The sequence below is a fragment of the Contarinia nasturtii genome, unplaced genomic scaffold (genome assembly GCF_009176525.2).
Source record: "Contarinia nasturtii isolate CC-2019 unplaced genomic scaffold, AAFC_CNas_1.1 Cnas_scaffold_993, whole genome shotgun sequence".
Classification (NCBI taxonomy): Eukaryota; Metazoa; Arthropoda; class Insecta; order Diptera; family Cecidomyiidae; genus Contarinia; species Contarinia nasturtii.
Window position 1 is genome coordinate 2,011,441 of NW_022198340.1, and position 26,605 is coordinate 2,038,045.

Here is a 26,605-nt window from a genome sequence, read left to right on the forward strand (position 1 = left end):
ACATTGTTATGTATATGTTGGCTATCTGTGTGTTTACGACGTACTTTGCCAAAAAAGAACATTTTTCACCTCACAGGACGACAACGGCAATGACAAACCACACAACAGCAGTGTAGCAAGCAACAATGGTACACACACAAACACACGAACTGAATGCGATAGAAAATAGTAAACTTTTATGGATATTCCCTTGATTCAAGTGCCACAATAAAATGAAGAGTGTTTGATTGATGATTGCATCCATATGCAATAAAATTAATTATACATTAAACCCAATGCTTCCATCATATCGAAAGCATAACAAAGCTTACACTTTGACATGTGTGTATGTACACTTTCATGCGCTATTATCATTCGTGCACACGCAAAACACGATGAATAACAACTGGATTAATCACAAGATGCTGTTTACTCTTCATCTCTCTCTATCCAATATCCTTCTCTATTCAAATGATAAATAATTTGCATTTTAATATCACAATTATGGCATTTTATTGGCTATATTCAAAAGTATGACGAATAATTAAATTGTTTCCACGTAGTTTTAACGATAAAACGTTGCACTATTTTCGAATTGCTTGGGAGTGTTGCGATCCACAAAAGAAATGGTTTGAACTTGAATTTCGTAAAATTGATTCAACATGCAATCGAAATAAATTAAAGATTAAGTCACGATCACAAAACTGGTTTCTTCGTTTAAGGAGACGATTCGAATCACCCACAAATTTAATTTAAATATCATCGTCACTTTGGTCGACAAAAAAAAACAGCGATTTTTTTTTCTATCCCTCCGTTCGTATGGTTTCACGCTAATTATCACCGAACAAATGTTTAATTATACATAACAAAGAGACAGGGTAGCATTCAATTAATTGTTTTTGTCATCGTTATACTATCAGATTGAGCGAAAGAGCAGAAAAAAAAACCAACAGAAACAAAACACACGCACTGTTCTACTATAACACAATATTGATAATGTGATTTAAGATATCACCTCGAAGGTTCAAATTCATCAAAAACTACGCGCACACACTATATATATTGAATTGAATTCAATTAATTGTGTAAGAAAAAAAAAATTGTGTTTAAATTTGCTTTTACGGTCGTTGATGTAATTTCACGCAGATCGAAATTGAACAACATCGAAAATAAAGTCGTGTTTGTTTCTTTCGATCTTGTTCTGTTTTCTACATTTGATGACGATTACACAGAATTGGTCTGAATAACACTAACTAACAGCAGCATTGCGGGACTATTTTGACAGATCAATAATGAAATATAAAACGCGATTTTTTCTCTCTATTTATTTTGTCGAATGAATGTGTGTAATTGTATAAGTAGGGAACTTACGTTCAAAGCACGAAACTACTAACTCTCGGTTGCTTTTATTAAATTGTTTTTTTTTTCTTCGTTCCTCTTCTACGTTGTCGTTAGACTATTATTCGTCTCTTCTTTTCCCACCTAATGAGTGTAAGGTAGCACGAGCTATAGTTAATTTGGTGCTATTTTCTTTTTATTCCATTCTACTATTGACTATAATCAACAAACACTCTTACACACATGCAGCAGCATGACACAGAAGCACTAAAACGTAGCGATTAAAAGACAGAGAGCGAGAATGGAGAGGGAGAAAGAGAACGAATGAATAAAAAAAACCATATGGAAACTATGCACAGTTGTTTTTGTTTGAACGTGTTGCACAAAAATTCCACTATGCTCAAGAGCAATGCGAATTATAAACGTCTCGTTGCCAATGTATATGTTGACACACTACAAAAACCATATCGTATTTGACTTTGGTTTACAATACATGTAAATAGATACGGCCGTTCGTCTCGCTTGCGCCTTCAGTGTCAATGAAATGCGATACGGTTTTTATTACAACGTAAACATCTGCAAAGTTGACGTTTTTCTTCGCTGTCTTTGCATTGTTTTTGTATTATAGCACAAAAAAATTGACTGGTGGATTACAAACGTTGTCCATTCTGATTAGGGCACATTATAGTTAGGTTTTTCTTAGTGGTTCACCAGTTGGAAATGAGTCTCACGTCGCACATTTCAAAACTTACATGAATTTTTGTTGATCCAGATATTGTTTTGTCAACGATAAAAATTTGTTCGTGAGTGTTTTTGGCACTCTACACCGTAAGCATAGACGAATGAACGACCTGTCAAACAAACACATGCCAACAATAATATGACAGTCCCCCATCTGACATTATCATATGAACACATATAGCCTTCTTACCTTATCGTTCGCATTTGTGTTGTCACTGCGCTCTATTTCTTTCTTTCTCTCGCGCGCTCTCTTGCTTTCTTTTTTCTATTTTTGTACACTGTTAAAAAAATGCGTTGTCTAGTCGGTTGTTTGACATTTTCAACTAATGATAAGTTCGGGTTTTATGTTGCAGTGCACAATTTTATCTCGAAGTTCGACAGTTTAATCAACTTGTTACCTCTGTTGTGGCAAAATATCATGGTTTTTCGTGTCAAAATTACAATTGAATAGAGCAGAGATAACAAAGTCCCATTTATTTCGATAAAACGACGTATATTAAACGTATATGGCAAATTCAAAGCATACAAATTCACTCTACGAATGTTGAGACCATTAAACTGCTGAAAAAGAGTTTTGAAAATGTTTCGATTAGTGCGGAATTGTGCAACAACATTTGCCCGACGAATGCCATCAGTGAATGAAAATGTACAATGTCAGTCGCCAAAGTTGAAGTAAGTTTTTACCGAATTCATTTTTTTGTATTTTTATGAAAACAAACTTTCACTTCAATGTAGGTTCCTCGGATCGTTTATTATTGGTACCGGTGTTGCAACATACTTATCGGTGTCATGTGTTCATTTGGAGTCAAAGAAAAGATTCAATTTCAAGCAGTATTTAGCCGAACCAATCACCAATGTTGACAAATTGATGGCCAACGAGGATGACATGAAAACACGAATGGAACTGTTTATCATGAAAATCCAAACCGATTTTGTGCGTGCACTGGAAAATGAGGAGAATTTTGGCAAACGTTTTTTTGTTGATCGATGGCTTCGAAAAGAAGGCGGCGGTGGTATAACATGTGTTTTACAGGACGGTGACGTATTCGAAAAAGCCGGCGTGAATATTTCAGTCGTATCTGGCACCCTTCCAGCGGCCGCTGTTCAACAAATGCGTACGCGTGGAAAAAATCTAAGCGATGGCCCGCTACCATTTTTTGCCGCTGGCATTAGTGCTGTCATTCATCCCAAAAATCCACTAGTTCCAACGATACATTTTAACTATCGATATTTTGAGGTTGATGACCCGCAAACGGGAGGTAAACAGTGGTGGTTCGGAGGAGGCACTGATTTAACACCATACTATTTTAACGAAGCCGATACCATTCACTTTCATGAAACACTGAAGGCTGCTTGTGACGAACATGATATCACCTACTATCCAAAGTATGGAATTTCATTGTTTTTTTCTTAATTTGAGAAAGTACAACGGTTTAAAAATAAAAAGGTTTCTGCTTCAATTTCAGATTCAAAAAATGGTGTGACAAATACTTCCGCATTCCACATCGGGGTGAATGCCGAGGCGTCGGTGGAATATTTTTTGATGACATCGATACACCATCACAAGATGAGGCCTTTAATTTCATATCGTCATGTGCTGAAGCGGTCATTCCTTCCTATTTACCTATTGGTATGCCGTGAATTTCGTTTGTACCTTTTTCTGATTTTAGGTTACCTTTTTAAAAAAAATCGATATTTTCACAATGTTGCTTATATTTTCACATTGTTTCTAGTGCGAGCTCACAAAAATGAATTCTATGGCGATCGAGAGAGACAGTGGCAACTTTTGCGTCGTGGACGTTATGTGGAATTTAATTTAATTTATGATCGTGGTACAAAGTTCGGGTTATATACACCGGGCGCCCGCTATGAAAGCATTTTAATGTCCTTACCTTTGTTGGCGGTGAGTTTACACCTGTTCAGTTTCAATCTAAAACAATAATTCAAGAAAATTTAAATATTTTGATACTTTTTTTCAGAAATGGGAGTATATGCACGAGCCACCAAAAAATTCCGACGAAAGCAAATTATTAGAAGTTCTTCGCAATCCAAAGGACTGGTTGCCAATGGAAGAGACCGAAACCGAAGCAAAGTCATAAAATTTGTTTGTTATCAGCATTTATTAGATAAGAAAGGCGGAAATCGGTTTATGTTGAAATGTTGTTGTTTTTATTACGATATAAAATAAAAGGGTTTTAATACATAGTACTTTTGGGGATCAAAATAAATTATGTACACTTTAAATTTTGAATGAGTTAAAACTGTTTTACTTGGACAAAAGTTGCATGGCAAATGATTCGGCATCATCCACCGACAATTTTGATGTGATTTTACGTATTTTCTTCGAAGTTGATGGTTCTTCCTCTTCATTTTCGCTATCTTCTTTAGTGATTGAATGTTTTCGTTTAGTTGTTTGGTGAATTGGTTCTTCTTCTTCCGATTCACTGTCATCGTCGTCACTTGATGCATTAACGACTTGACGACCACCAAATCCACTTTCACTTTCCGAATCGGACACATCACCATTTTTATTGCTGAAAACTTTGTCAGGGTCGGGCAACCACGATAGGTCTGGCCCGTCGCTTTCTGCATCACTTCCAAAATCGTCTTGTTCTCCATCGTTATCATCGCCATCTTGTTTTTTCGCCTTCAATTTCTTTTCGCGGTGCTTGGCTTTGACCATTTTCTTGAATCGCTCTTTATCGAATTTATCCTCTTCTTTAATCAATTCTCTGGCTTTCAAAATATCAATTCCACTTCCGGCCGATTTTTCATACTCTTTAGCTAACTCTGATTTTAATGTGTTTGTCTTTTCCAGTTCATTGCCTTCTTCATCGAATTCAACTTTTGTGTTGGGCAAAATTTTCTTTTTGATCAATTTTTTGGCCAGCGCTGCTTTTGTAACGACTTTCTGTTTCTTCGCTTTTATTTCGGCCAAATCGGGCACTTCGGGCAATGTATCTTCTTCAATTTCATGATCTCGTCGTTTGATGCGCATAAAATCATCCTCTTCATCCGAAGACGAATCGTGGAATTTATTTGCGTCTGCTGCGAATGGATTTTTTGTTTTGATTTTCTCATCCTCTGATTCAGATTCGGATTCATCGCTTGATGCTGCTGATTCCTTTCCATCACTGCCCACATCTTCTTCATCTGCACCAGATTCATCATCACTTTCTTCACTTTCACTGTCTTTCGTTTCCAATTTATGTGCCAAATCCTTTTCATTTGCCTTCTCCTTTTCGGCCCGCTTCTTTTCGGCAAAATATTTTACACCTTGTAAGAATTTCACTCTGGGCGCAAACATCAAGCCAAGCGATTGTGCATATGCTTCAATATTTAACGCTTCTACTTTGAAAATCTCCTTGTTTTTCATTAATGCAATTGATTTAACATAGTTGATTAGTGCACGTTGTGCTGACTCTTTCAATTCTTTATTTTGAGCTAAAAATGCTTCCATTTTGGCACGTGGTGTAAACATTTTCTTCGGGTCAACATGAATTTTATTGATTGGTATCTTAAGTTCGTTGAGTGCTTTAATCATTCCTTCTTCTTCACTGGGCAACAAAACTAATAAACTTTCACCATGAGCAGTGTTTCGTGCCGTCCGTCCGGCTCGATGAATGTATTCATTGGGATCTGACGGCGCGTCCAATTGTATGCTCCAATTAACTGCTGGAATATCCAGGCCTCGTGCCGCCAAGTCGGTGGCCAATAGTACTGCACTTGATTTTCGGCAAAATTCATCATAAATGGCCATTCGACGATCTTGATGTAAGGTACCATACAGAGCCATAACACTGACACCGGTTCGAAGTTTACGAAATATCTCGTTGATATATTTGACTTGCTTGCAAGTTGCCATGAAAACAATTGTCTTCTGTTTCAAATGATTTTTGATGAATGACCACAACATTGTGAGCTTATCCTCTAATTCGATGACTACGTAGTTTTGTTTCAAAGCGGCCGGTGTAATAACAGCCTGTTGTTCATGCGGCGCAACATAAACTGGTTCGCGAAGGCTCAAACGGGCCAAATCCTTGACCGATTTTGTTTGTGTGGCTGAGAATAGTAGTGTTTGTCGTTCGGCCGGTAGATTTTCAATAATAGCATTCATCGCTTCTTCAAATCCCATGTCAAGACATCGATCGGCTTCGTCCAAAACCAACATTTGCATTGTCGAACAATTGAAAAGTGGATTTTCGTCCATGTGTTGCAGCAATCGACCGGGTGTGCAAATAATCACATTACACTGATCCATGCGGGAGCGTTCAAATTTCAAATTTTTTCCACCAATAATTAGTCCGGCCGAAAAATCATGATGTGCACCGACTTTTTTTAATGTTTCAAAAATTTGATAGGCCAATTCTCGTGTTGGCGATATGATGATGGCGCCGACACCGTCTTGTCGCACCCATTTTTTCACAAACAAATTCTCCATAACCGGAATCAAAAAAGCCAATGTTTTACCACTGCCAGTGATAGCGGCGCCCAAAATATCACGACCCTGTAAAGCATAGCCGATCGATTGACGTTGAATTTCAGTCGGTTTTAGGTATTTGTTTTTTTGAAGTGCTTGCAATGTTTTTCTCGACAGCGGAAAATCACTGAATTTCTCCACTTTCTTCGGGTTAATTGTTGGATATTTTTCTTGTAGCGATTTGATTTCAGCATCTTCACGAATACCACCTTTTATTTTTGCTTTGAAAATCGGTTTTCCGCCACCTTTCACCTTATTCCCTTGTCCTTTTTTATTATTTTGATGTTTTTTAAATTTTTTCTTCTCCATTGTTCTTGAACTTTCTTGTTTATTCACAGCGAAACGATGAAATATTTTGTTGTCGTCTAAACACGCGTGTTCGTCTCGTGTTGACAATACGATTTGTCTGTCTCTGTCAAAAATTAAATAGTGTTGCCTGTGTTCACCGCTGCAATCTTCTGTCATTCGCATATGTCAAAGCCCAAAAATGCCGGGGTGACAGATAACAAATAGTACACATTCATTACGCATCAAGACAGCAAGCAAGAAAACTATTTTGTTTGGGTTGCTTTCTTTCAATAACAATAAAAAACTATGAATTTTGGCACCGAATATGACACCGATCCGACACAGATCCAGATTATATCCGAATTGGATAAAGGTAACAGAAAATGTTCTATTCACGCCATAGACACCTAAATACACGTATTTTTTCCAACTTTTAACAGGCCTTCGTTCAACCAAAATCGGTGAACAATGTGAAGCGATCGTTCGATATCCGAAACTTTTCGAAAAATACCCATTTCCAATTTTAATCAATGCATCATTTTTAAAATTGGGTGAATTATTTCGTGTTGGTTCGAATCTTCTGCGCTTATGGATATTGAGAGTGTTTCAACAAAGTGAAAAACATGTCGATAAAATTATTAGTGTTGATGACTTTGTTCAACGTATTTTTATGGTCATTCACTCAAACGATCCGATTGCCAGAGCGTTGACACTGCGAACATTGGGTGCGGTTGCCGTAGCGATTCCAGAAAAGCAACAAGTTCATCATGCCATTCGACGAGCTCTTGATAGTCATGATATTGTGGAAATCGAAGCTGCCATTGATGCATCCGTTCTATTTGCCGCACAATCAAAGTATGATCATATATTGATTTCAACCTAATAATCGAGCTAATCAAATTGTTTGCTATTTTTAGAACATTCGCGATTAGTATGTGCTCGAAAGTGGCAGCCATGATTGAGTCGCTGCAAACACCGATTAAAATGAAACTTCAACTGATTCCCGTTTTGAAGCATATGCATCATGATGCGAGCACAGCTGCTTTGGTGAAATCATTGTGTACAAATCTATTGCCGAAATATCCATCTGAGGATTTTGTCGTCGTCATTTTGAATTCACTGACACAATTATCGTGCGCCACATTGGTCGATATTCCTGATCAAGTCACATTGCTATTGACTTATTTGAAAGATCCACGAAAACGTGTGCGGTATGCAATTTTGCATTCGATGCGATTATTGGCATTGAAAGGAGCACATTTATGGCCAACCGGAGCATTACAAACACTTTTGACCAAAGCCATGCAGTGCAAGTGAGTTGGGCTTAATTGTTTTCTTTTTATGTGATCAAATGTCAATTTTTGATTTGTCTTTTACAGTGATTTGGGCGACGAACAAAGTCTTGTTCTGAAGGTGGTTTTGACGTTAACTGAATGCCCCGTTTCGTGTAATCAACTGTTGAACGACGAACAAAATATTGTTTTGGAACTATGCACCTCATGTTTATTGCTCGAACATCATGCAGCAACCAGCAAGGCATTGGGGATTTTAACAAGACTTGTCACATATTGCTATTCCGAACGAATCCCACCGCCGATTAGTTATGTCAATCAAATCGATTTGCATATTGAGAGTTTGATCTATGTATCAATGGTCGATTCAAATCTGGAGAAAGAACTGAGACACTATTTAAAATGTGGCGTTAATTTATCGCAGTACAATCAAGAATTTCGTGATCGATTCTTGGACATCATCGGATCTCTTCTAACTGATAATTTTGGTAAGTGTAAAGAGTCCCTTCTCCCCCCTGTCTCCTTCTATCTCACTCCTCATATTTTTTCTTTTTAGTGTATCCATCGAAGCACTTGACTTTGCTATGTGAGACGCTCGGTGCGCTTGGTTCGCAGTACATGAAACTGACCATCGACCGTTCGTTTCCAATTTTGAGTGATGCAAACAGTATGGAAGTCGATGAAGAAGACGATGTATTTCGTCCGTCAAGTGTATTTCATGAAATGTTACCAAAACTTCTAAAGAAATTGGATGCGATAGCCAATACGACAATCAACAAAGACCAAGTGCAAATTGTTGAAACTTTGTCAGCCGTGTGTTTGCAGTCGATGCTCGGAACATTTTTACCAGTTAAAGTGTTGCATACATTCGATCGAGTGATGAAGGCAACAAATCACTGGACCCAATATCGTATTGCCAGATCTGCATCTAGGTGAGTGTATTTCACTTAAATATTCGATTGGAACTGATCGAATTGCTTTCTTATCATCATAGGTACGGTCATCATTACTTGGCGGCAATAATCTATGAGAAACTTTCGTCGAATGTTCCGTTGGAGAAATTGCACTTTTTCCTGAGCGGATTAAGTCAAATATCAAAAGCCGAATGCATTTTAAACTATGGATGTGAATACAATACCATTGACGAATACTATAAACAGAATGCAAGTCGCGATGCAGCCTCCAAGAAGATAAAAAGTAATTTAACGTTAGCTCAACGTTTGGAGAGTGCTGTATCACTCTATTGGAAGGCATTGGCCACACTAAAAGCAAGCTCATCAACAAGCCACCCGCTCACATTTCAAACGGAATTTGTGCGATTACGAGGCCAGTTCTTGGAAGCAATGTTCAATTTGGTTATCATCAAGAATACACAAAGTATTACACCACCACCGATCATTGCACAAACATTGGCACAAAATTCACGTGATTATTTACAAAAATTCGGTCATATTACGAATCAACTGCGAAAAGCTGTAAAAGTAAGTGTTTGAACAACAACACGCCAATGAAACAATTTTTGAAAAAAATCTCGTTTTAGATTTTGAAAACATGTGAAGATTCATACTTGAAATTGTACAAGTTTGCATTCGATGCCGATCCAAGCACACTCGAGTATCTTAAAATGTAAGTTGAATTTTGTTTACTAAATGCAGTGTTTTGTTGTCGTATTTTAAATAATTTTCCGCCTTCTTCAGAACCCAACATGCATGTGCGATTTTGAGTTATTCCGTAGAGACAATTTGTTTTGTTTCACCATCTGAAGCGCCGAATACTCCGTCGGATGGATCATACCCAGAAACAAAATACCTACTAGCTGGTTGTCGTAAAATCCAGAATGAATTGACCAAATATTTGCCAGCCGAGCAAAGTAATCAAAAGACAATCACAAGTCGTCACACCGAAGTGATATTGAATCAATTGAAAATTTTGATGCAAATGCCCATTTGCATGCCACGATTTTTCTTCCAAGTATTACAAAATACGTCCATCAAATTGGCGTTACATCCACCGCCACGTGCAAATGGTGATCCGATCGTTGTTACAATGGGAAGTAATTTGGTGGTTAAGGTTGATGGTGTTATTCAACATGCAAAAACGCCAAGTTTATATCGATCAGTGGATTCGATACAATTACATCTTACGTCGCAATTGACATCGCCCAAACCGACCGACTTCAAAATGGCCAGCGATACGATTACATTAACACAAACGGTAAAACCGCATCGTGATTTTGTCAGCGGAAACTTTTTGATTCCCTTGAATAATGTAACACAACAAGGTCCGGCCGGACAATTCAATGCGATTGGCGGAAATTGGCAAATCACAATTGAAGCATTCATCATCGATAAAGATAGTGTTGTTTGGAACACCGGAACCAAATCGTACGTTTTCTTTCCCTTTCTTTCTTAAAATTAACCAAATCGCCTTGAATTAATTGATTTTCCTTTCATTTCCGCAGACAATTGAGCGTTAAAGTGATGGACGATAACAACAAACCAATGAATACGGTTGGAACCATTCGCCGATTTTGAATATCATATAGATAACCATGACTATTATTATTATTGAATTAAGAAATCGAATAAATTTTAGAATTGAATATAGTTTTCTTTTTATTTTATAATATTATTATCCGTTAAACAGCTAGAACCTAAATAAACACTGTTTGTTTTTATTTGTTCGGTCAAATTTCGAGTATATGGGTTCGGTGTTAAATGTCTTTTGCGTTTCTTTACCCACGCCATTCGGTCAGGTATGTCCAGAAAATAAATATTTCGAATAAATTGAAATTTATTTGAAATTCATCTTAAATGCTAACTGTTAATCGTTAAATTAAATGTTTATAATTGTTTTCAAATAAAAATGTGGTAGTGTGTATATGTGTGATAAGGGGGTGCTCGAACATCGAGAAATTGAAAAAATCTTCTTCAGTTTTGCGACCGATATGAGCAGTCGTTTCATGCGAAAAAGAGCCAAAATGTGTCTACTTCAACTTTGCTTCGAATTTTGTTTCATAATTACTTTTTTTCTTTTTCAACAGCACCAAAAAGTCGTCGAGACCCCGAACTGCAAATATTTATTAATATGATTGTTGAAAGCATTTAAAATACGCACAATCTATAATCAGCTATGTATAAAAAATACTGTTTGTTTGTTTTTTTTTTGTTCGGTTCAGAACACAAGAACTGGTGATGTAATGAATTTGGTTTAAATTTGCTTAGCTATTGAAATGAGAAAATGGATTGATCGAGAAAGTTTTCTTTTAAAATTTTGTATTCTTTTTTTTGACCAATATTTTGTATGTCGTTTAAAACTTGATAAGCCCTACTTTTTTCTAAAAAAAACTATAGGCCCATGTCACAGAAATACCATTTTGAATTCGACCAAAAACATTCTTCACGTTTTTTCAGTGTGTCCATAATATATAGAAATGGCACTAAATAGTGTCGATATCTATACTATATCAGTACACTATATATGGAAGATATTGCCGTACGGCACCGTATCGTAGGATCGAAATGAGTGCAGACGGCAAAAATCACAAGTTGCCGTGCGGCAGTAGAAAGAACTGTGGGTATGCGGCAACATTTTTGCCGTCCACACTGACGTCGATCGTGAGTTACGGTGTCTTGCGGAAATATCTTCCATATATAGTGCACCGATATAGTATAGATATCGACACTATTTAGTGCTATTTCTATATGTTATGGACGCACTGCGTTTTTTTATCACAATTTTCCCGAAAATAAAGATTTGCCTCTTCGAATCATACCATGTGTGTTTATGAATATAATGAATGAATTTATAAATTAATTTTTTTGTTTTGTTTGCATGAGGAATAAAATGAATTCGTTTACATTACATCGTCAATAACATTGCACAAGAAAAAAATGGTTCTTTCTTAATTATTATAAAATAGCTCTGTTGTTTTTTTTTTTTTTAATTAATGTTTGTTTTTATATGGAATTGTTATCACATCATGTGATTAAACGAGGTGCATGAAGCCCGTGTACTGTATCGATCGGTGGACAATGAGTTGAACCGGGCGGTCCCCAGTCATGTAATCCACGTGAGTTGGCCAAACGATGCGTTAATCGATGTGCAATACTGAATCCACCGCTACCCTCAAGCTGAGTTAAGACTATGATCACTTGTCTGTTTTGAATGAATCGTCAAATATTTCAATTGAAATGAATAAAAGGAGAGAGAGAAAAAAAAACTTGATACCTACCTTTGCAGTGGAGGTACTGAGTCAACGGTTTTTAATTCGCCACGTGTTGATACAACATTATAGCTCTCTTGACAATCACATTTCACATGAATCCACTTGTTTTCATGACGATTTTCAACCATTACCACCAAGCCTGCCCAACCCTGTAAGTATTTATTTGATTAGCCAAGTAAATCGGTAAAATATATACGGGGATGTAACTCACCTTGGTCAAATAGTAGGCAGTCATTCCTTCACGGCCCTCATGTCGTTGACCTTTTGCAAGCGTTAAATTGATAATTGAATCCGCCAAAATGAATGGCGGTGGTACAATTTGCTCAACTAATAACCGCTTCGAACTGTGAATGGCGAGCACGCATTGCGGATAAAGCGACGGATCGTCCAACCCTGTATGCCAATGATTAAAAGCTAAACAAACTAGCAGATAGAGATCTCTTTCCAGCATCTTATGACAACCGACAAATCCACGAACCTACGACGTCGAAACGTTGAACGTGAAAAAAAAAATCCAATGGAATGGAAAATTATGTATTTACTTGTCGTTTGCTGTGTTCAACTAAACGTCCAACTTCTGGATTGGCTAGTGACCTAGTGCGGAATATGACGACACATAAATCCAGTTGTGATCGTTGTGATTTTTCGGAATTTCGTTGTCCCTCTTGGAATAGTGTAAATTCGGCTTCTGTCGGTTCCAATACAGTAAGCAAAACACATGATAATGAACACAGTGGTTTACACGTTCCTTGTAAGCGAACTTCATTCCAACCGGATCGAACTTTGCATATATCGATACAGTCAAAATATCTACAAAGAAAATATATGGTTATTTATGGATGTCGATTCATTGAGCTACGAGTAACTAACTTCAAAACATCCTCAAATGATATCCAGAATTCGCCTTCGGAGCCGCCATGCGGCATTAAAATATCACGTAGTTCATCAGTCCATAGCTTTGATTCGTCCGACCAATCGCCTCGCCAGGAATAATGGCCCCAAGGATTTCTATAAAACGTTATCAATTTTTTTTAGTTATTTTAACAAAGTTATCGATTTTTTTTCTCAAAAAGCAATAAAAAAAGCGGCAAACCTAAGTTTTAATAGACGATGACCCTGAATATCTCGAACATCTAAAACTGAGTATGCGTGCCGTGGTCTTAAACCTTTCCGTTGATATTCATCTTCGTCAACTTTCATATTGCCACCGCCACAACTTGCTCCCATTAAAAATTTAACGCAACGCGAACTCAACAGTTGGGCCCAAATTAAGTCTTTGTCGAGCTCATCTTCGCTTGGCATTGGCAGTGAGCTTGCTTGCAGAGGTATACTTTCGCACGGTGCACCGGTCAGTGTAGCGAGCCCTTTGCGTGGAAATCATGAATTTTTAATTATTTCCGAAAGAAAGTGAAAACAAAACGAATTCGTGATTGAACTCATTAAGATTTCATAAATGTTTTACTTTTTATCTACTTTAATTGGCATACCTTCAATAGCTCGTCCCGAAACAAGGGCTTCATAGCACCCGTGAATTTTTGCAACCGCCTTTTCGATGAGTGGAACCCAAAGTTGTTTTCGTTTCGCTTGCGAATACACTAAATGACCCCGCTTATCACACGGCAAGAGATCATCCACTAATACTGTGGTCCATTTTCCATCTTTGCACAGACGCACTTGATAGGCACCCTGTGGACATATATCTTTCGTGACAAGCACTTCTTTAACCAAATCTTCACGTTCGGCGAGCACGGCTAAAGCTGACAATAGCCAGCAATTTCCAAGAACACCTTGGCAAATGTCACTTGGTAGTGGAGTGCGAAATACGGCCCACGGTGGAAATGAACCACCATCACAATTTATTTCATGCGGTCGTCGCCATTGTACCACTGGATTTGCTTCAATATTCGAACTTGGATTGTAGTACAAACTTTTTGGAGCCGGCGGAAATGAGTCGTCAACAAACGTTTCCAGATTCTATAAAAAGAAAACATTTCCGTTTGAATTTTTGTTTCAATGAAAGTAACATAAAGTGACATAAAAAAAGCACATAAAATCAAACTCACATCTTTGCAGTATTGAATTATATTTTCCCACTTTGTACGAGCTTCGCTCTCCTCTTTTCGCCGAAGATTTTCCATAAGTTTGCTCTCCTTTCGGCTTAAATCAACCGAAGTTTCGCTCGTAACGGTGCCCTCATACCGCAATGAACTCATGTCATTCGATGACTTCGAACTATTTGCCAAACCACGTGGACTTGAGCAGATGTCGCATACAACGCTTGCCGAATTATTTTCGTACGTACACGCAGGACAGTGCCACACTTTTACCGGAATCGTTGCAGTAGTATTCGGTCCAACGCTGTGTCTGTGATTGATATTTGTTGCTTTACCAATCATTACACCAGTGCTGTGTCTCTGTGTGTATGCGAAAATTACAAAATCGATAAGTTATGCAATTGTTTCTAAAAAAAAAAAACATCCACATTGTATACCTTTGGAATGGCTCCAGAAGCGGTTTTATCGTACTTTGGCGATGGACTTCTTAAAACACGTTGAACAGGTGGTGTTAAACCACCGCCGCCGCCGATCACATGCTGTGACGATGATGTGCCAATTGCATTTGGTCGATTTTTATTATTTAAGTTTGACACCGGTGTCGAAGTGTATGGTCGATAGTTGGTTTGTTGTCCGGATATTTGTTTGATCGATTTGCAAGCCGCACATATTGTTGTTGAGATTTCATTTTTCAAAGTGCAATGCGTACAAACCCAATAGTGTCCTTTGCGAAGTGTCAACTCTTCAAATGTCGAAACGCTTTTTAACTTTGATCCACCACACACCACACATGTTTGATTGACGTTTGTATTGACCAATGTGCACTTTTTGCAAGTCCATTCCTGTGGATAGTCTACCGTATCATCTAAATTGTCGTCTTCTAAATCCTGTTCAAAAGATGCCATCGGAACTTCAACAATATTATCCGTTGAACGTGTAAATTTAACTGTTTCGGTTTTATTGTTGATGCTAACTTGACTTTGATCCTCCGATGTTGTTGTTGTTGTTGAACGTGAATCGATGTCAACACTGGCCGTTGGTTTATCCTTCGTAACCGTTATTAGGCTGGGTTGGGTCAGTGACGGCGGTGTACGGCGCGCACTACAAATATCACAGTTATCAGCCCAAAGTGGATTATAACTATATGAGCATTTGGTACACGTCCACATACGTGGTGCGGCCGTCTGTTGTGATAAAAGCTCGGGCGAACGAGATTGTGCCTGCTGTGATGTATTAACGCTGTAATAAATCGAACAAATTGAGTCAATTAGTTAGAGTGGTCATCATTTCTATTTTTGGATGCAACTTACGTTTTATTTGGCTCCATTGGTTTTTTATTGCCTTTCCATACTTTCGTCGAGAATTCGGTATTTGTTGCAGGGGTAAGCGGTGTGCAATCGTTTGATGTTACGCCATTATTATTGTTCACGCTGTTTAAACTAGGCATCACATTGGTCTGAAGTCCAACAACTCCATTATTATTATTACTGAGATTATTATTATGTTGTAAGTTTTTATTCGATGCATATAGTGCATCTGCATCAACCGTTGCGGCGGGTTTTGATTTCACATTGCTTGATGTATGATGCGGATTCATACCGATGTATGTAAATTTTGTTTGTTCGGGTGATCTTATTGATTGAGCTGTCGTTTGTGGTTTTGTAGTTTTCGTTTTATTCATTTTATTCACAACAGCATAAATAGGCCCGTTACTTTCAGGTTTTATCGGTGACATACTATTTTCATAGATGTGTGTTTGTGGTTTAACCATTCGATTGCCATCCTTATTCGATTGTTCGACGGCCGTGTTATTGTTTGGATTTCGAAGAATTTCATAGTATGTATCGGGTGACATGGGTGTCACCGTTGAATGACCATTATTCTTTGGTGCTGCACTTTTTTCCATTGGCCAATCACGGACTGCAATCAGAACGCCACCATTCCGACTAAGCGTTTGATTGTTATCGTTCGACTTAACCGCATTATTGCGTGAAAGTGTTGTAATCGTAAAACGGCTTGTATCCAAATCAGATGGAATTTTATTTATGGAAAATGTATCATTTTGACATCGACCCAAATTGCACATTCGACATGCTTCGCCTGGTGTGCACATTTTCTTAACAACCGATTCGCGTACAGCTGACTTCGTTGCATAACGCGTAAACTTATGAATATCATGCATTGGCGTAAGTGCTTTGCGTGCTGAATTGATGCCATGATTTGTTGTTACAACTGTTGTAAATGCATTTGGTTTATTAACCGTGAAAATTCGTTCGCCAAATAAATGTTCGGACATTTCTCGGGTTGGCGGCATATTCGATTCTAATTTAAATGCATCGGCAATATTTGGTAGTGATTTATTTTCAAGGTGTCGATTCAATGGACATAGTCCACCAACCGGACGATAACGTGTCACTTCGTTGTATTTCACTTGATTCACATAACAATCACCGGTTGACGAATTCGATGCAACTAATACCGGACACAGGTCCATTTGACGATGCGAAAATCGATTTGTTGGTCGATTAAAATCATTTAATGACGATTGATTCATTGCAACTTTTGCCAACTTACCGCACGATATTGAATTTGGTATATTTTGCTTTGATTTTGATCTAACGTTGTTGTTACTTAGATTTGTATCCTTGGCGATTGCAGTGGTTGGTGATTCATTTCGTATGCATCCTTTTTGTAGAGTGTCCTTGTAAATGGGCGCTACAACACTGACACATTCACAATTAAGACAATGCCATGTGACCGAATTATTGAGTACTTTGCATGATTGACACAACCAGCATCGTTTCAGGCTTGGCGTACTGTTCGAACGTTGCAATGGCACTAAAGCTTCGTGATGCTCATTACTATTATGATTCGACGAAGATTCTTGTGGCTGCGATTCGGTGGAATTGTGTTTGTGATGACTACGTAATAATGTTTTATAAATACGCTTCGATTTAAGTCTAAAGAAAGAGAGAAGGTGAAAAAATTGATTATTTAAATACAGGTTGTTGGTTAAATATTCATGCTTTCATTGAACAACAAACACCATTTTTCTCCGAATACAAAACAACCACAGAATACTATTTTCACACTCACACTATTCAGTGCTTTATCAATCGCTGGCTCACCACTGAAATGTATTATTGATTTGAAGCAGTTTTTGTTTCATTAATTATTTACAGATTGCAAAATATGTGGCGTAATTAACCATGGATTGATTACTGCATTTGTTTGAATTGCAATGAATACATGATACGTTTCAATAGTACACATTATATTCAAACTGGGTCAACCACTCACTCCGACTAGAACCGTCTCCGATTACGATGCAAAATGATATACTGCGGTTGCCACAAAATCGAATGCACTTTAAAAAAAGGGCTTCTTCACGATTGTGATGATTGAGCACTATGTTTCGATTAAGATACATCTATGCAATTACATTTGAAAATCGCATTTAAGCTTCATTATAAATGAAATCTATTCAACAGTAAACTTCAATAATAATTAATCCATACGTTTTAAACTGAATGGGTTATATGCTTCTTTTTTTCGTTGAACACACAAATTGAAATGATAGAGCTCTGTTCGTTGCTCAAACTGATTTATATGCACTTCATAACGCAAACTAAATGATATACATCCACGTAACGTTATTGAAATGTCAGAGTCGTTTGAAATTTATGCACGACAAAAAAAACACTCAGCTAATTTTCCATATGCAGGCTCAATAATGCAGAAAATGTTAAAAGCAGCAATTTCCATTTGGCCACAAATTGACACAATTTTCCATGTTGTTGCATTTGAATTAACATAGACTTTCTGCTTTTTATTTTCATTTTTCTTGCCTTCTATTCTTTGAAATCACTTTTTTTTTTGTTTTGCACATTCTCAGTCTAGGTCATCATGACTTGTTTTATATACTAATATAAAGTGAAATGATTTCAAAATCAATACGAAGCGGAAAAGAAAATTGCTTGCATATGGAATATGGCACATAAATGTACAACGACCAAACTTAAAATTTCACATATTTTTATATGAATTGCCTTTTTCACACATGAATTGATTCCCATCCAAAATAAAACAGCTGTCAGTAGTGAAACGATGACGCTCAATAAAAGTGGTATACTATTTTCTAGACTATTTTAATATGAGAACGAAACTTAATCAAAATTCAACTGTACTGAAAAATGGCACGAATCCATCTGATTGCTCACGTTTTCGCTTCTTCTACACAATTTTGTTGCAAACTCTTTTTTCTAATCGAAAATTAATAACTTGAATGGAATGGAATCAATCAAATATGAAGTGTGCTAACATGAAGTACCATTTATTTACGGAATCAATTAGAGTCAGTTGTTTCATTCAAATTTGAAGATGACTGAGAATTGAAACGAAAATTTCTAGTGCAATTAATGTCAAGAGCCAAGGGAGTCATTTGCATTGTGTTTATTTATCAATTAATTGACATAAAATCCATTACGGAGTACAATCTATTTGTACTTCTCGGTTACCATTCAAATGTTTTTGTATCAATTGTTATGATTGTGTGCCTGTGTGTGTGTGCGTGCGTGTGTTCGCTTTTAGAAATGTCTAAATTTCAGCTTATTTTAGTTTGGTCATGCAATCAATGTGAATGGATATCATAAATATACCGCCGATAGCTGATAAAATATAATTTCTAATTATTATTCGTTGTTCATTCAATTTTTGGATTGACGATAAATTTATTAACATGTATCGCGTTTTTGATTCACACACACGATTAATATAATTTCGGTAATTTTTGGTATATATCGTGTGTGCATGCGTCTAAATGGCACGCTACATCATGATGGTTTTCGATACCGATTTTTTCCTATCATTCTATTTACTCCAACAACAACAGCAACAATACATATGGTAAATAAAATGCCTCATAAGCATCGAGCAAATATGATAAAATCGAGTGTGGTTTATGTGTGTGTCTGTGTATGGTATCCATAAATGGTGTATTGTTTGCAATGTCATCGAAAGTTTTGGACTAAATCTCGCTTGAATTAATTTCAGATGGTATTATTCTCTTTTGCATATACTGAATCTTTTTTTACAACCAAAAACAATTTAGAATTATGTAAATGTACCCGTTTGAATTAATTTCAACATATCCAGGCAGTGTTTCGTCGCATGGATCGGAATTCGTTGTTTTCGTCCGCTGTATGGTTGAATTTAAAGTGGTAGTCCGTTCGGAGGGGCTGCTGTCGTTTTCGCATCCATCGTCGTATTCATCGGGTGACGCCAAATAGGCTGGTATTTTAATACGACGAATATTACCACAATTAATGCACTTCAACGACTCTGTTGGATTGATATATCGGCAATTTTTATTGCTACAAGTCCATTGAAGCACTGACGCGATAGTACCCATTTTTTACGGACCAATAGCATGGCTACTTTGATTTTCTTTACTCGCCCATTCTTTTTGTGTTATTTTGTTCATTCGATTTTTCTATTTTTGTCATTTAGCACACATCAAATTCCTTGCACATTCATTCACATTTATATATCGTCGTTCTAATCGTGCTCTATTTCTTTTGTTCTGTTTATTTTCTTTTGTTTTCTTCTTCTTCTTCTTTTTCGTTTTTCTTTTCTGTGTTTTCCAAATAAAAAAAAAAGAATTATCACACTATCAACAAAACCACTGCCATCGATGAATTTGAATGGTTCTTTTCACGTTTTATCAGATGTCAACAAATTAAATACAATTAAATAACGACTTAAAATCACATCGAAAATCAATTTATCAAATTTTCCGAAAACTAATTGCAATCCGTATACAAATGACGATGTCCACGACAATTCATTGTTTGACGTTCAGATTTTGTATGTATGGGTACAATAAACTGAAATGATTTGTTTGTTGATTTTAATCGAAACTTCCCTGTGATTCAGTTAATCGTCGGTCGGGTCGATTGTTTACTGTCTGACAAAAATGTCTTATTAAATAAATTTTAATTGATTGAGAGTTGAACACAAACACCATCAATGCTGTATCCGTACACAAATTCTAATGAACAGCTGATCGGCCATTTTTGTTGGTTTCTGTTTTCAGTTCATTTTTTGTTCCATTCCTATCTCTCTCGCTTTGATTTCTTCACACATCTCTGCTTTGTTTGACTGCCACTTTTCATTGTTTGGATTGTTGTGTAAGTATTTTCTATATTGGCATAACTTTGCTGCTTTCGTTGGCGTCCTCTTTTACCTCACACACAATTGCATTCATACTTTTATCGCTTACTTTAGAACAGAATCTATTGGATATCACAACCAATGTCAAACAATAAAGTTTCTATTTAACCGAATCAAATTCAATAAATCGATTTTTAATTTTACGAATTTAATAATTCTTTATCAAATTTATTCACATTTCAATTCACTTCAATGTGAAACAAAATGATTTTTTCCAAAAAATTAACATAGCGACAGTCATTTTTAATTTGTATCACATATCGTCCAACCGATTTAACAAAGTAAACAAACCTTTTGACATTCTACCTAAAGTTCAGAATTGAACCATCACTTCGCGATTGGCAAAGTACTACTTGGTTTACAAGTGACTGACAGCTCACCCTGGTGTCAATAGTTTAAACGTAGACGCGAAGTATTTATATACAAAGTTTTTCAATAAATTTATTTTCGTTGTTTTTCCTCTGTGTTTTTGTAGGCAGAGACCTCGTATTCACTCTCATGAATAAATGAAAAAACTAATCCGTCATGTTATATGTAACCAAAGTAAATGATTATCTCTTTATTTTGAATTAACCTAAGTTTTCATCATCTTCTTTCATTTCGGTATCAATGTCGTTGACTTTTTGCACGACAACACGTTTTCCCTTTGCGAATTCCTCTTTGCTCGGTTGAGTTTCGATGATACGTTTTTCAGCTTTTTTAAAACTACCATGGCCAGCGGCACGTTCTGATTCTTCGATTGAGTATGGTTCCAATTCCAATGCTTTCATACGTCGTTTGTGCACTTTTGTTCTGAAATGAGCCTGCATCGAATGGTCGTCGATGAAATACTTTGCACAATGCAAACAATAAAATTGAGCGAAACCCGGCTTCTCCAAATCAACATTTTGATTCAACAGATCGGCTGATTTTGTTTTCAAATCGTCGTCAATCTGAAACGAAAATTTCCATATTCAATATTTGATCACAAGCTCTTCGTTTTTTGCTGTTTTTTGTACCTGATCCAAATCTCGCTTACGACTTCGAGTTCTCCATCTGCGCTGTAGATGTGTATCACCGAAATGTACTTTTCGTCTTCGCTGTGGCTTTCCCATTTCAATTCGTCTATTGAATTACAATAAATTCGAAAATCTAAACAAAATCAAATCGTTCGTGCGCTAAGACGTAATATGAATTAGAATAACAACGTGCCTGCGTTTGACATATGAATGACAGTTTCATTTTCATTGAAACTCACATTTTTCGGGCTAAGCATTCATAATGTCAAATGATTGCTGTGAGGTTATGTCAGTGTATCTCAATAACTGATACAATATTTTCGTTTTTAAAGTCTCTTTGCAATAAAAAAATGATAAATTTCTCAAGATCAACGTTTCAGCTTGGTCATTTGCTGAAAACGAATGGCCATTCAAAAGTTTTATCGGCATGTAAGTTGAAATCATCGATTATTTCACACAAATTAACTTAATAATAAAATGTTCCCTCGTACAGTTAGTTTGCACAGTCGGTTTTGCTCTGCTGAAGCAGCACAACCAACCAAGGAGGATGGACTGAAAACTGAAAGAACTGTAAATACTCCAACCGAATCTATTCCACCAAACAGTAGATTTGTATACCCCGAATTTTTGCCGGATCCAGAACCGAAATATCGACACCCAATTCGAGAAAAGCTAGAACGTCAAGACATGATCAATCGCAGGTAATTGTGGAAAATATTCAATGCCAATTTCCCATTGATTACTAACGAAATTTGAATGTATTCAGGGCGCATATAGACATTCCGGAATTTTATGTGGGTTCAATATTGGCAGTAACTTCATCTGACCAGCATTCAATTGGTAAAACAACACGTTTTGTGGGTATTTGCATCGATAGAGGTTTGTGCGGATTACGTTCATTCTTTGTGCTGCGCAATGCCGTCGATAATCAAGGTGTTGAAATCAAATATGAACTTTACGATCCAACCATTCAAAAAATCGAAGTATTACTATTGGAAAAACGTCTTGATGATAAACTTTACTATTTACGCGATGCTCCACTTGAATACAGTACCTTTGATATGAATATGGAAACGAAGCAGCATCCAGAATACGAACCCGTGCCAGTCAATACAATTCAAATTACTTTAAGACCCAGACCATGGATGCAACGCTGGGAGCGGAAAAATTTAAAAGGCGTCAAATTAGAAAGCATCAACGAACATATTACAGACAAAATGCGGGCACAGAAAATTGCACGAGAAGAACCATGGTTGAAATATGATCTTATGAGAGACTATCGGTCAACCATTCCTGAGGAGGAGCAACTGGAAATCTATTCGGAAATTTATCCACATTTGAATAGGTTGCGGCAACAACGACAAGTGCAAAAACGCTCGAAAATGTTTGTAAAACCGAAGAAATCCAATTAAATTGTCAAATGGTTTTAAATTTAGATTCGATTTATATGTTAATTTTTATTGCAATCAAAATGTGTTAATAAATGAAATCCAAAAAAAGCAAAAAAGTCATTTTTCGGTACAGTAATAGTACTTGTGTCATAGATTCCCCCTAGGGGATCGGATCTCGATCAGAAAACAGCGAATTATTCGATATTTTGCGAATTTTATGCGAATTGATTTGTAAGCGATGGGCCAGTAAAGTTGTGATTTAAAAAACAATTCGCAAACAAAACGCTATGAACGTGAGACAATTCGCAATATTTGTATGTTTTGTATGTATCAAATTATGAACGCTTGTAAACGAGCCAAGTGAATAGCGGCGACGCACGAAAACAAAATGAGTGAATAGCGACAACGAACGAAAGAAAAAAGGTTTTCCGTTGCCGCTATTCACTCACTTCGTTTTCTTGCGTCGCCGCTATTCACTTGGTTCGTTTGCAAGCGTATATTATATAGTTTGATTGTGATAACTTTTTGCGAATAGCTTGCGAATTGTATGCGAATTTCTTGAATTATTTTACTAAAACGTACCGAAATTATGCCCAAACTGTCACACTGCTAGCGCCACGACGGATTACAATGTAATCTACACTAAGTTGCCGCCAAATAGTGAAAAGACTTTTGCTCAGTTGCAACCAACGGACTAGAGCTCCATAGTTGTCCGTAGTGGCGCTAGCAGTGCTACAGTTTTGCATTTTATACAGTCTCTTATGGGGCATAATTTCGGTGTGTACTAAAATGACAACTTTATCATACAATCAATAAATTTTGTCTATTCGCGAATAGATCATTTCCCCTAGGATTCCCCCTATTGTCTCTATTCAAAATGAATCCCTTGAATTTTCGTAGTTTTGGCACTGAAAAAAGTATTTCTTTCGGATTTTGGAGAAAAAAAGAGGACCTTTTTTGGGCATCAATTTCCGAAATGGGCGAAAAATTCTTTTGATTTTCTAGGGATTTTGGAAGAAAATCAAAGTTTCTTATTTTTACACCCCCTAGATTTTTCATAATGTCAAATTAAAACAAAAGAGTTCATATCACAAAAGCACGAAAAAGGGCGATTTTTGCCATTTTGAGAAGATTTTATTGAAGAATATGACTTACTTTTAAAATGAATGTCCCAGAATGAAAGCGAGACTTCTATTCACAACTTATTGAAATGTAACACCGCCATACAAAAAGTGCTGACAGTCAGCATATTTTGTATGGTGGTGTTACATTTCAATAAGTTGTGAATAGAAGTCTCGCTTTCATCTCGGATAATCAAATGTAAATAAATCTTGAAAAAAATGAGCTTACAAAATATTCCTTACCCTTACGCATTGGTATTTGCCTCACCGCTGTTTGAACTTGTCCATATTTGAATATAAGATCATGCCATTGAAGAATAAAACAAAATAAAAATCAAAAAGAACTAAATTTTTGGATATTTTAAAAGATATGTTTAATTAGTATTTTTTCTCGATTTTATTACTCCAATTTGTTTTGTTCAATGCGTTCTTATCATGGTCTATATTGCTGAATATTTTATAAACAATATCGATTTGATTCACAATTTTACAAAATAGTGACTAAAATAAAAAGAAAGACATTTTGTAAATAATACCGTTTAAAATTACACTAATACTTCCTCGTCTACTTTCATCCTTTTTCGTTCTCATTTTACGCTTCATTATAATGATTAAATACTACTGACGTAATACATGTTTTTTTGTGAAAATTTGTATGAGATTCGGATCGATTCTACGGTGTTCTTTATCGCTACATGGAGGACGGGATTTACAATGTTAAAAAAAATGTATCAAAAATGGTAGGTCATTCTCAAAATGTCGTCATGGGGAAGTTATTGCATATATTTAGTTGGGAAAGACTATTGTTTTGAACTTTGAATCGGTGTTTTACATGTTGTATTTTATATTTTCGTAGTCGATTTTGTGTTTCAAAAAAGACATGTCAAAAATTGTTGATTGTTTTCCATTGTTGTTTTTTTTTTAAATGATAGAAAATCGATCAAAGGTATAAGTTACTCAATACACATAGATATATTTCGATATAACTGTATGCTGAAGAAATAAAACGAAACGAAGAATTGGCTACATTTGATACATTTATCTAGTCTACTACATTAAAAAGAGGTAAATTTACACGAGGAGACAGGCACAGTACAAGACTTTTACATTTAAATAAAACAGAAATAAAGACAATTCGAATACATTCAAAAGTTAATGCTGTCATTTATAAATCCATCACAACACAATTGTAATTAAAGAGAGTTTAATGAGCTTTTTTTATGCCAAATTTGTGATGTCATGATAATTGAATTTTGTTCGGTTACTTATGATTTTTTGTGTGTGTTTGTTTATTTATATATAAACTTTAAACAATCTAGTAAACAAAACAATTGCAAAAAAAATTTGTGCAATCGAAACAAATAGATAGATCTAACCAATAAGAGGATCAGATCAATACCAATGTTAACATATACAACTGTAAATAAATCATTTTCCATACGCAAAATTAATTGTAAAATAGGGAAAATTAAAGAAATCTTGCATTAATGTGCCCCGCATCGGGCCCATTGGCCGCGCCATCACTCGATCTGATTGAAAATTATTTTGGATGAACGGCCAAAATTATGGAAAATATCAAGTGATAGCTTAATATACGTCGTGATGTTATTAAATTTGCATACATTGGAAATCTAATCGATTACTCATCTGCCGATTTCGATTGTTTTTAGTATTATCCGATAATATATGAATATATATATAGTATATGTTTATGAATATTATGTATGTATATAAATTTTGATTAAAATCGCACAAATCGAGCACTATTGCACGGCGTTTTGTCGTCTATTTAAAATATCTATTAAATTCTTAATTACACAAACACCATCGATCACATCAAATTCTATACAAGCATTTTTTTTTTGTTCGATGACTTTAAAATCGATCGTCTTATAGTATTTCTTCATATTTTTTTTTTACAATTGCTTTTTCACAACAACAAAAACTATTTGCGATGGAGGAACGTCATAAAAATTATAATCCATTAATATAGTTTTGATAGTTTTGTTCATATGGTTATTATTATAGTTAAGTGATCCACCTTTCGTTACCATCTAAAATGGCTATTTGTTCAATTGCTATCCATGTTTTTGGATATAAAACAGAATTTTACGTTAAAAAAAAAAAAAAAACTCGATTGAAAAATGATTATATAAAATTTAAAAATAATGTGTAAATATAGTTGGCCTTGTTGTTATTCGTTTCCGTAGTAATAATATGAATAATTTTCTTTTTACATAATGACTTCATGAAATCACATTCCCGATTCGGCGATGCCTTCATCATCTGTTGAAGAAAAAAGAATGATTTAAATGTGAATTAATTGAAACAATTCATTTTTTATGTCATTGAAATCCATGCTGTTTTTTTGTTCTAATCTAGAAAAAAAGCCAAAGGGGATATACATTTTTTACTTTATCAAACAAACTGAAACAGTTTCAAAACAAGATGTTGATGAAAACAA

At 36.0% G+C, this 26,605-nt stretch overlaps 8 protein-coding genes across 17 annotated transcripts in view; 3 read left to right on the plus strand and 5 right to left on the minus strand.

Annotated features, from left to right (window-relative positions):
* The window catches only part of LOC116343235 (syntaxin-binding protein 5), a 107,286-nt gene extending 105,105 nt beyond the window's left edge, over positions 1 to 2,181 (minus strand). The window contains exons 1-2 of one of the 3 annotated variants that reach the window (XM_031771181.1): positions 2,070 to 2,113; positions 1,351 to 1,461 (exon numbers count right to left, since the gene is read on the minus strand). The gene's annotated coding sequence lies outside the window, so the exon portion shown is untranslated. Of the gene's footprint in view, positions 1 to 1,101; positions 1,241 to 1,350; positions 1,462 to 2,069 lie in introns of those variants that run through there. The other 2 variants (XM_031771182.1, XM_031771183.1) reach the window with 2 other exon arrangements.
* A 182-nt stretch (positions 2,182 to 2,363) lies between these two features.
* Positions 2,364 to 4,312, plus strand: LOC116343284 (oxygen-dependent coproporphyrinogen-III oxidase). Its single transcript, XM_031771271.1, has 5 exons — positions 2,364 to 2,730; positions 2,794 to 3,444; positions 3,525 to 3,688; positions 3,792 to 3,961; positions 4,038 to 4,312. The coding sequence occupies exons 1-5, from the start codon at positions 2,639 to 2,641 to the stop codon at positions 4,155 to 4,157; spliced, it is 1,197 nt and encodes a 398-aa protein (XP_031627131.1). The 5' UTR covers positions 2,364 to 2,638; the 3' UTR covers positions 4,158 to 4,312.
* On the minus strand, positions 4,205 to 6,930 carry LOC116343283 (probable ATP-dependent RNA helicase DDX10). Its single transcript, XM_031771270.1, has one exon. The coding sequence runs from the start codon at positions 6,845 to 6,847 to the stop codon at positions 4,325 to 4,327; it is 2,523 nt and encodes an 840-aa protein (XP_031627130.1). The 5' UTR covers positions 6,848 to 6,930; the 3' UTR covers positions 4,205 to 4,324.
* A 120-nt stretch (positions 6,931 to 7,050) lies between these two features.
* On the plus strand, positions 7,051 to 10,674 carry LOC116343203 (integrator complex subunit 7). Its single transcript, XM_031771142.1, has 9 exons — positions 7,051 to 7,199; positions 7,267 to 7,681; positions 7,744 to 8,139; positions 8,206 to 8,606; positions 8,675 to 9,050; positions 9,113 to 9,599; positions 9,659 to 9,744; positions 9,816 to 10,502; positions 10,580 to 10,674. Exons 1-9 carry the CDS (start codon positions 7,133 to 7,135, stop codon positions 10,650 to 10,652), a joined length of 2,988 nt encoding a protein of 995 aa, XP_031627002.1. The 5' UTR covers positions 7,051 to 7,132; the 3' UTR covers positions 10,653 to 10,674.
* Positions 10,675 to 12,048: 1,374 nt separating this feature from the next.
* LOC116343173 (calpain-D-like) lies at positions 12,049 to 20,669 on the minus strand. Its single transcript, XM_031771090.1, has 11 exons — positions 19,527 to 20,669; positions 15,711 to 17,360; positions 14,838 to 15,639; positions 14,410 to 14,760; positions 13,834 to 14,320; positions 13,440 to 13,710; positions 13,217 to 13,354; positions 12,889 to 13,156; positions 12,558 to 12,824; positions 12,353 to 12,495; positions 12,049 to 12,276 (listed from the first exon to the last, which is right to left on the minus strand). The coding sequence occupies exons 1-11, from the start codon at positions 19,808 to 19,810 to the stop codon at positions 12,099 to 12,101; spliced, it is 4,839 nt and encodes a 1,612-aa protein (XP_031626950.1). The 5' UTR covers positions 19,811 to 20,669; the 3' UTR covers positions 12,049 to 12,098.
* Positions 20,670 to 21,154: 485 nt separating this feature from the next.
* On the minus strand, positions 21,155 to 21,830 carry LOC116343175 (zinc finger protein 593 homolog). The gene is made up of 2 exons (XM_031771092.1): positions 21,630 to 21,830; positions 21,155 to 21,563 (listed from the first exon to the last, which is right to left on the minus strand). The coding sequence occupies exons 1-2, from the start codon at positions 21,723 to 21,725 to the stop codon at positions 21,201 to 21,203; spliced, it is 459 nt and encodes a 152-aa protein (XP_031626952.1). The 5' UTR covers positions 21,726 to 21,830; the 3' UTR covers positions 21,155 to 21,200.
* Positions 21,831 to 21,904: 74 nt separating this feature from the next.
* LOC116343174 (39S ribosomal protein L19, mitochondrial) lies at positions 21,905 to 23,115 on the plus strand. Its single transcript, XM_031771091.1, has 3 exons — positions 21,905 to 22,058; positions 22,123 to 22,330; positions 22,396 to 23,115. Exons 1-3 carry the CDS (start codon positions 21,980 to 21,982, stop codon positions 23,039 to 23,041), a joined length of 933 nt encoding a protein of 310 aa, XP_031626951.1. The 5' UTR covers positions 21,905 to 21,979; the 3' UTR covers positions 23,042 to 23,115.
* Positions 23,116 to 24,498: 1,383 nt separating this feature from the next.
* Positions 24,499 to 26,605, minus strand: part of LOC116343438 (tyrosine-protein phosphatase 10D-like) — a 28,257-nt gene continuing 26,150 nt past the window's right edge. For all 8 annotated transcript variants that reach the window (XR_004201336.1, XR_004201335.1, XR_004201333.1 and 5 more), the window contains one exon: positions 24,499 to 26,427. Coding sequence is in view for 3 of the 8 variants with exons in the window: in XM_031771485.1 (XP_031627345.1) it covers positions 26,396 to 26,427 (32 nt within the window). In the remaining 5 variants the exon portion in view is untranslated. The remainder of the gene's footprint in view (positions 26,428 to 26,605) is intronic.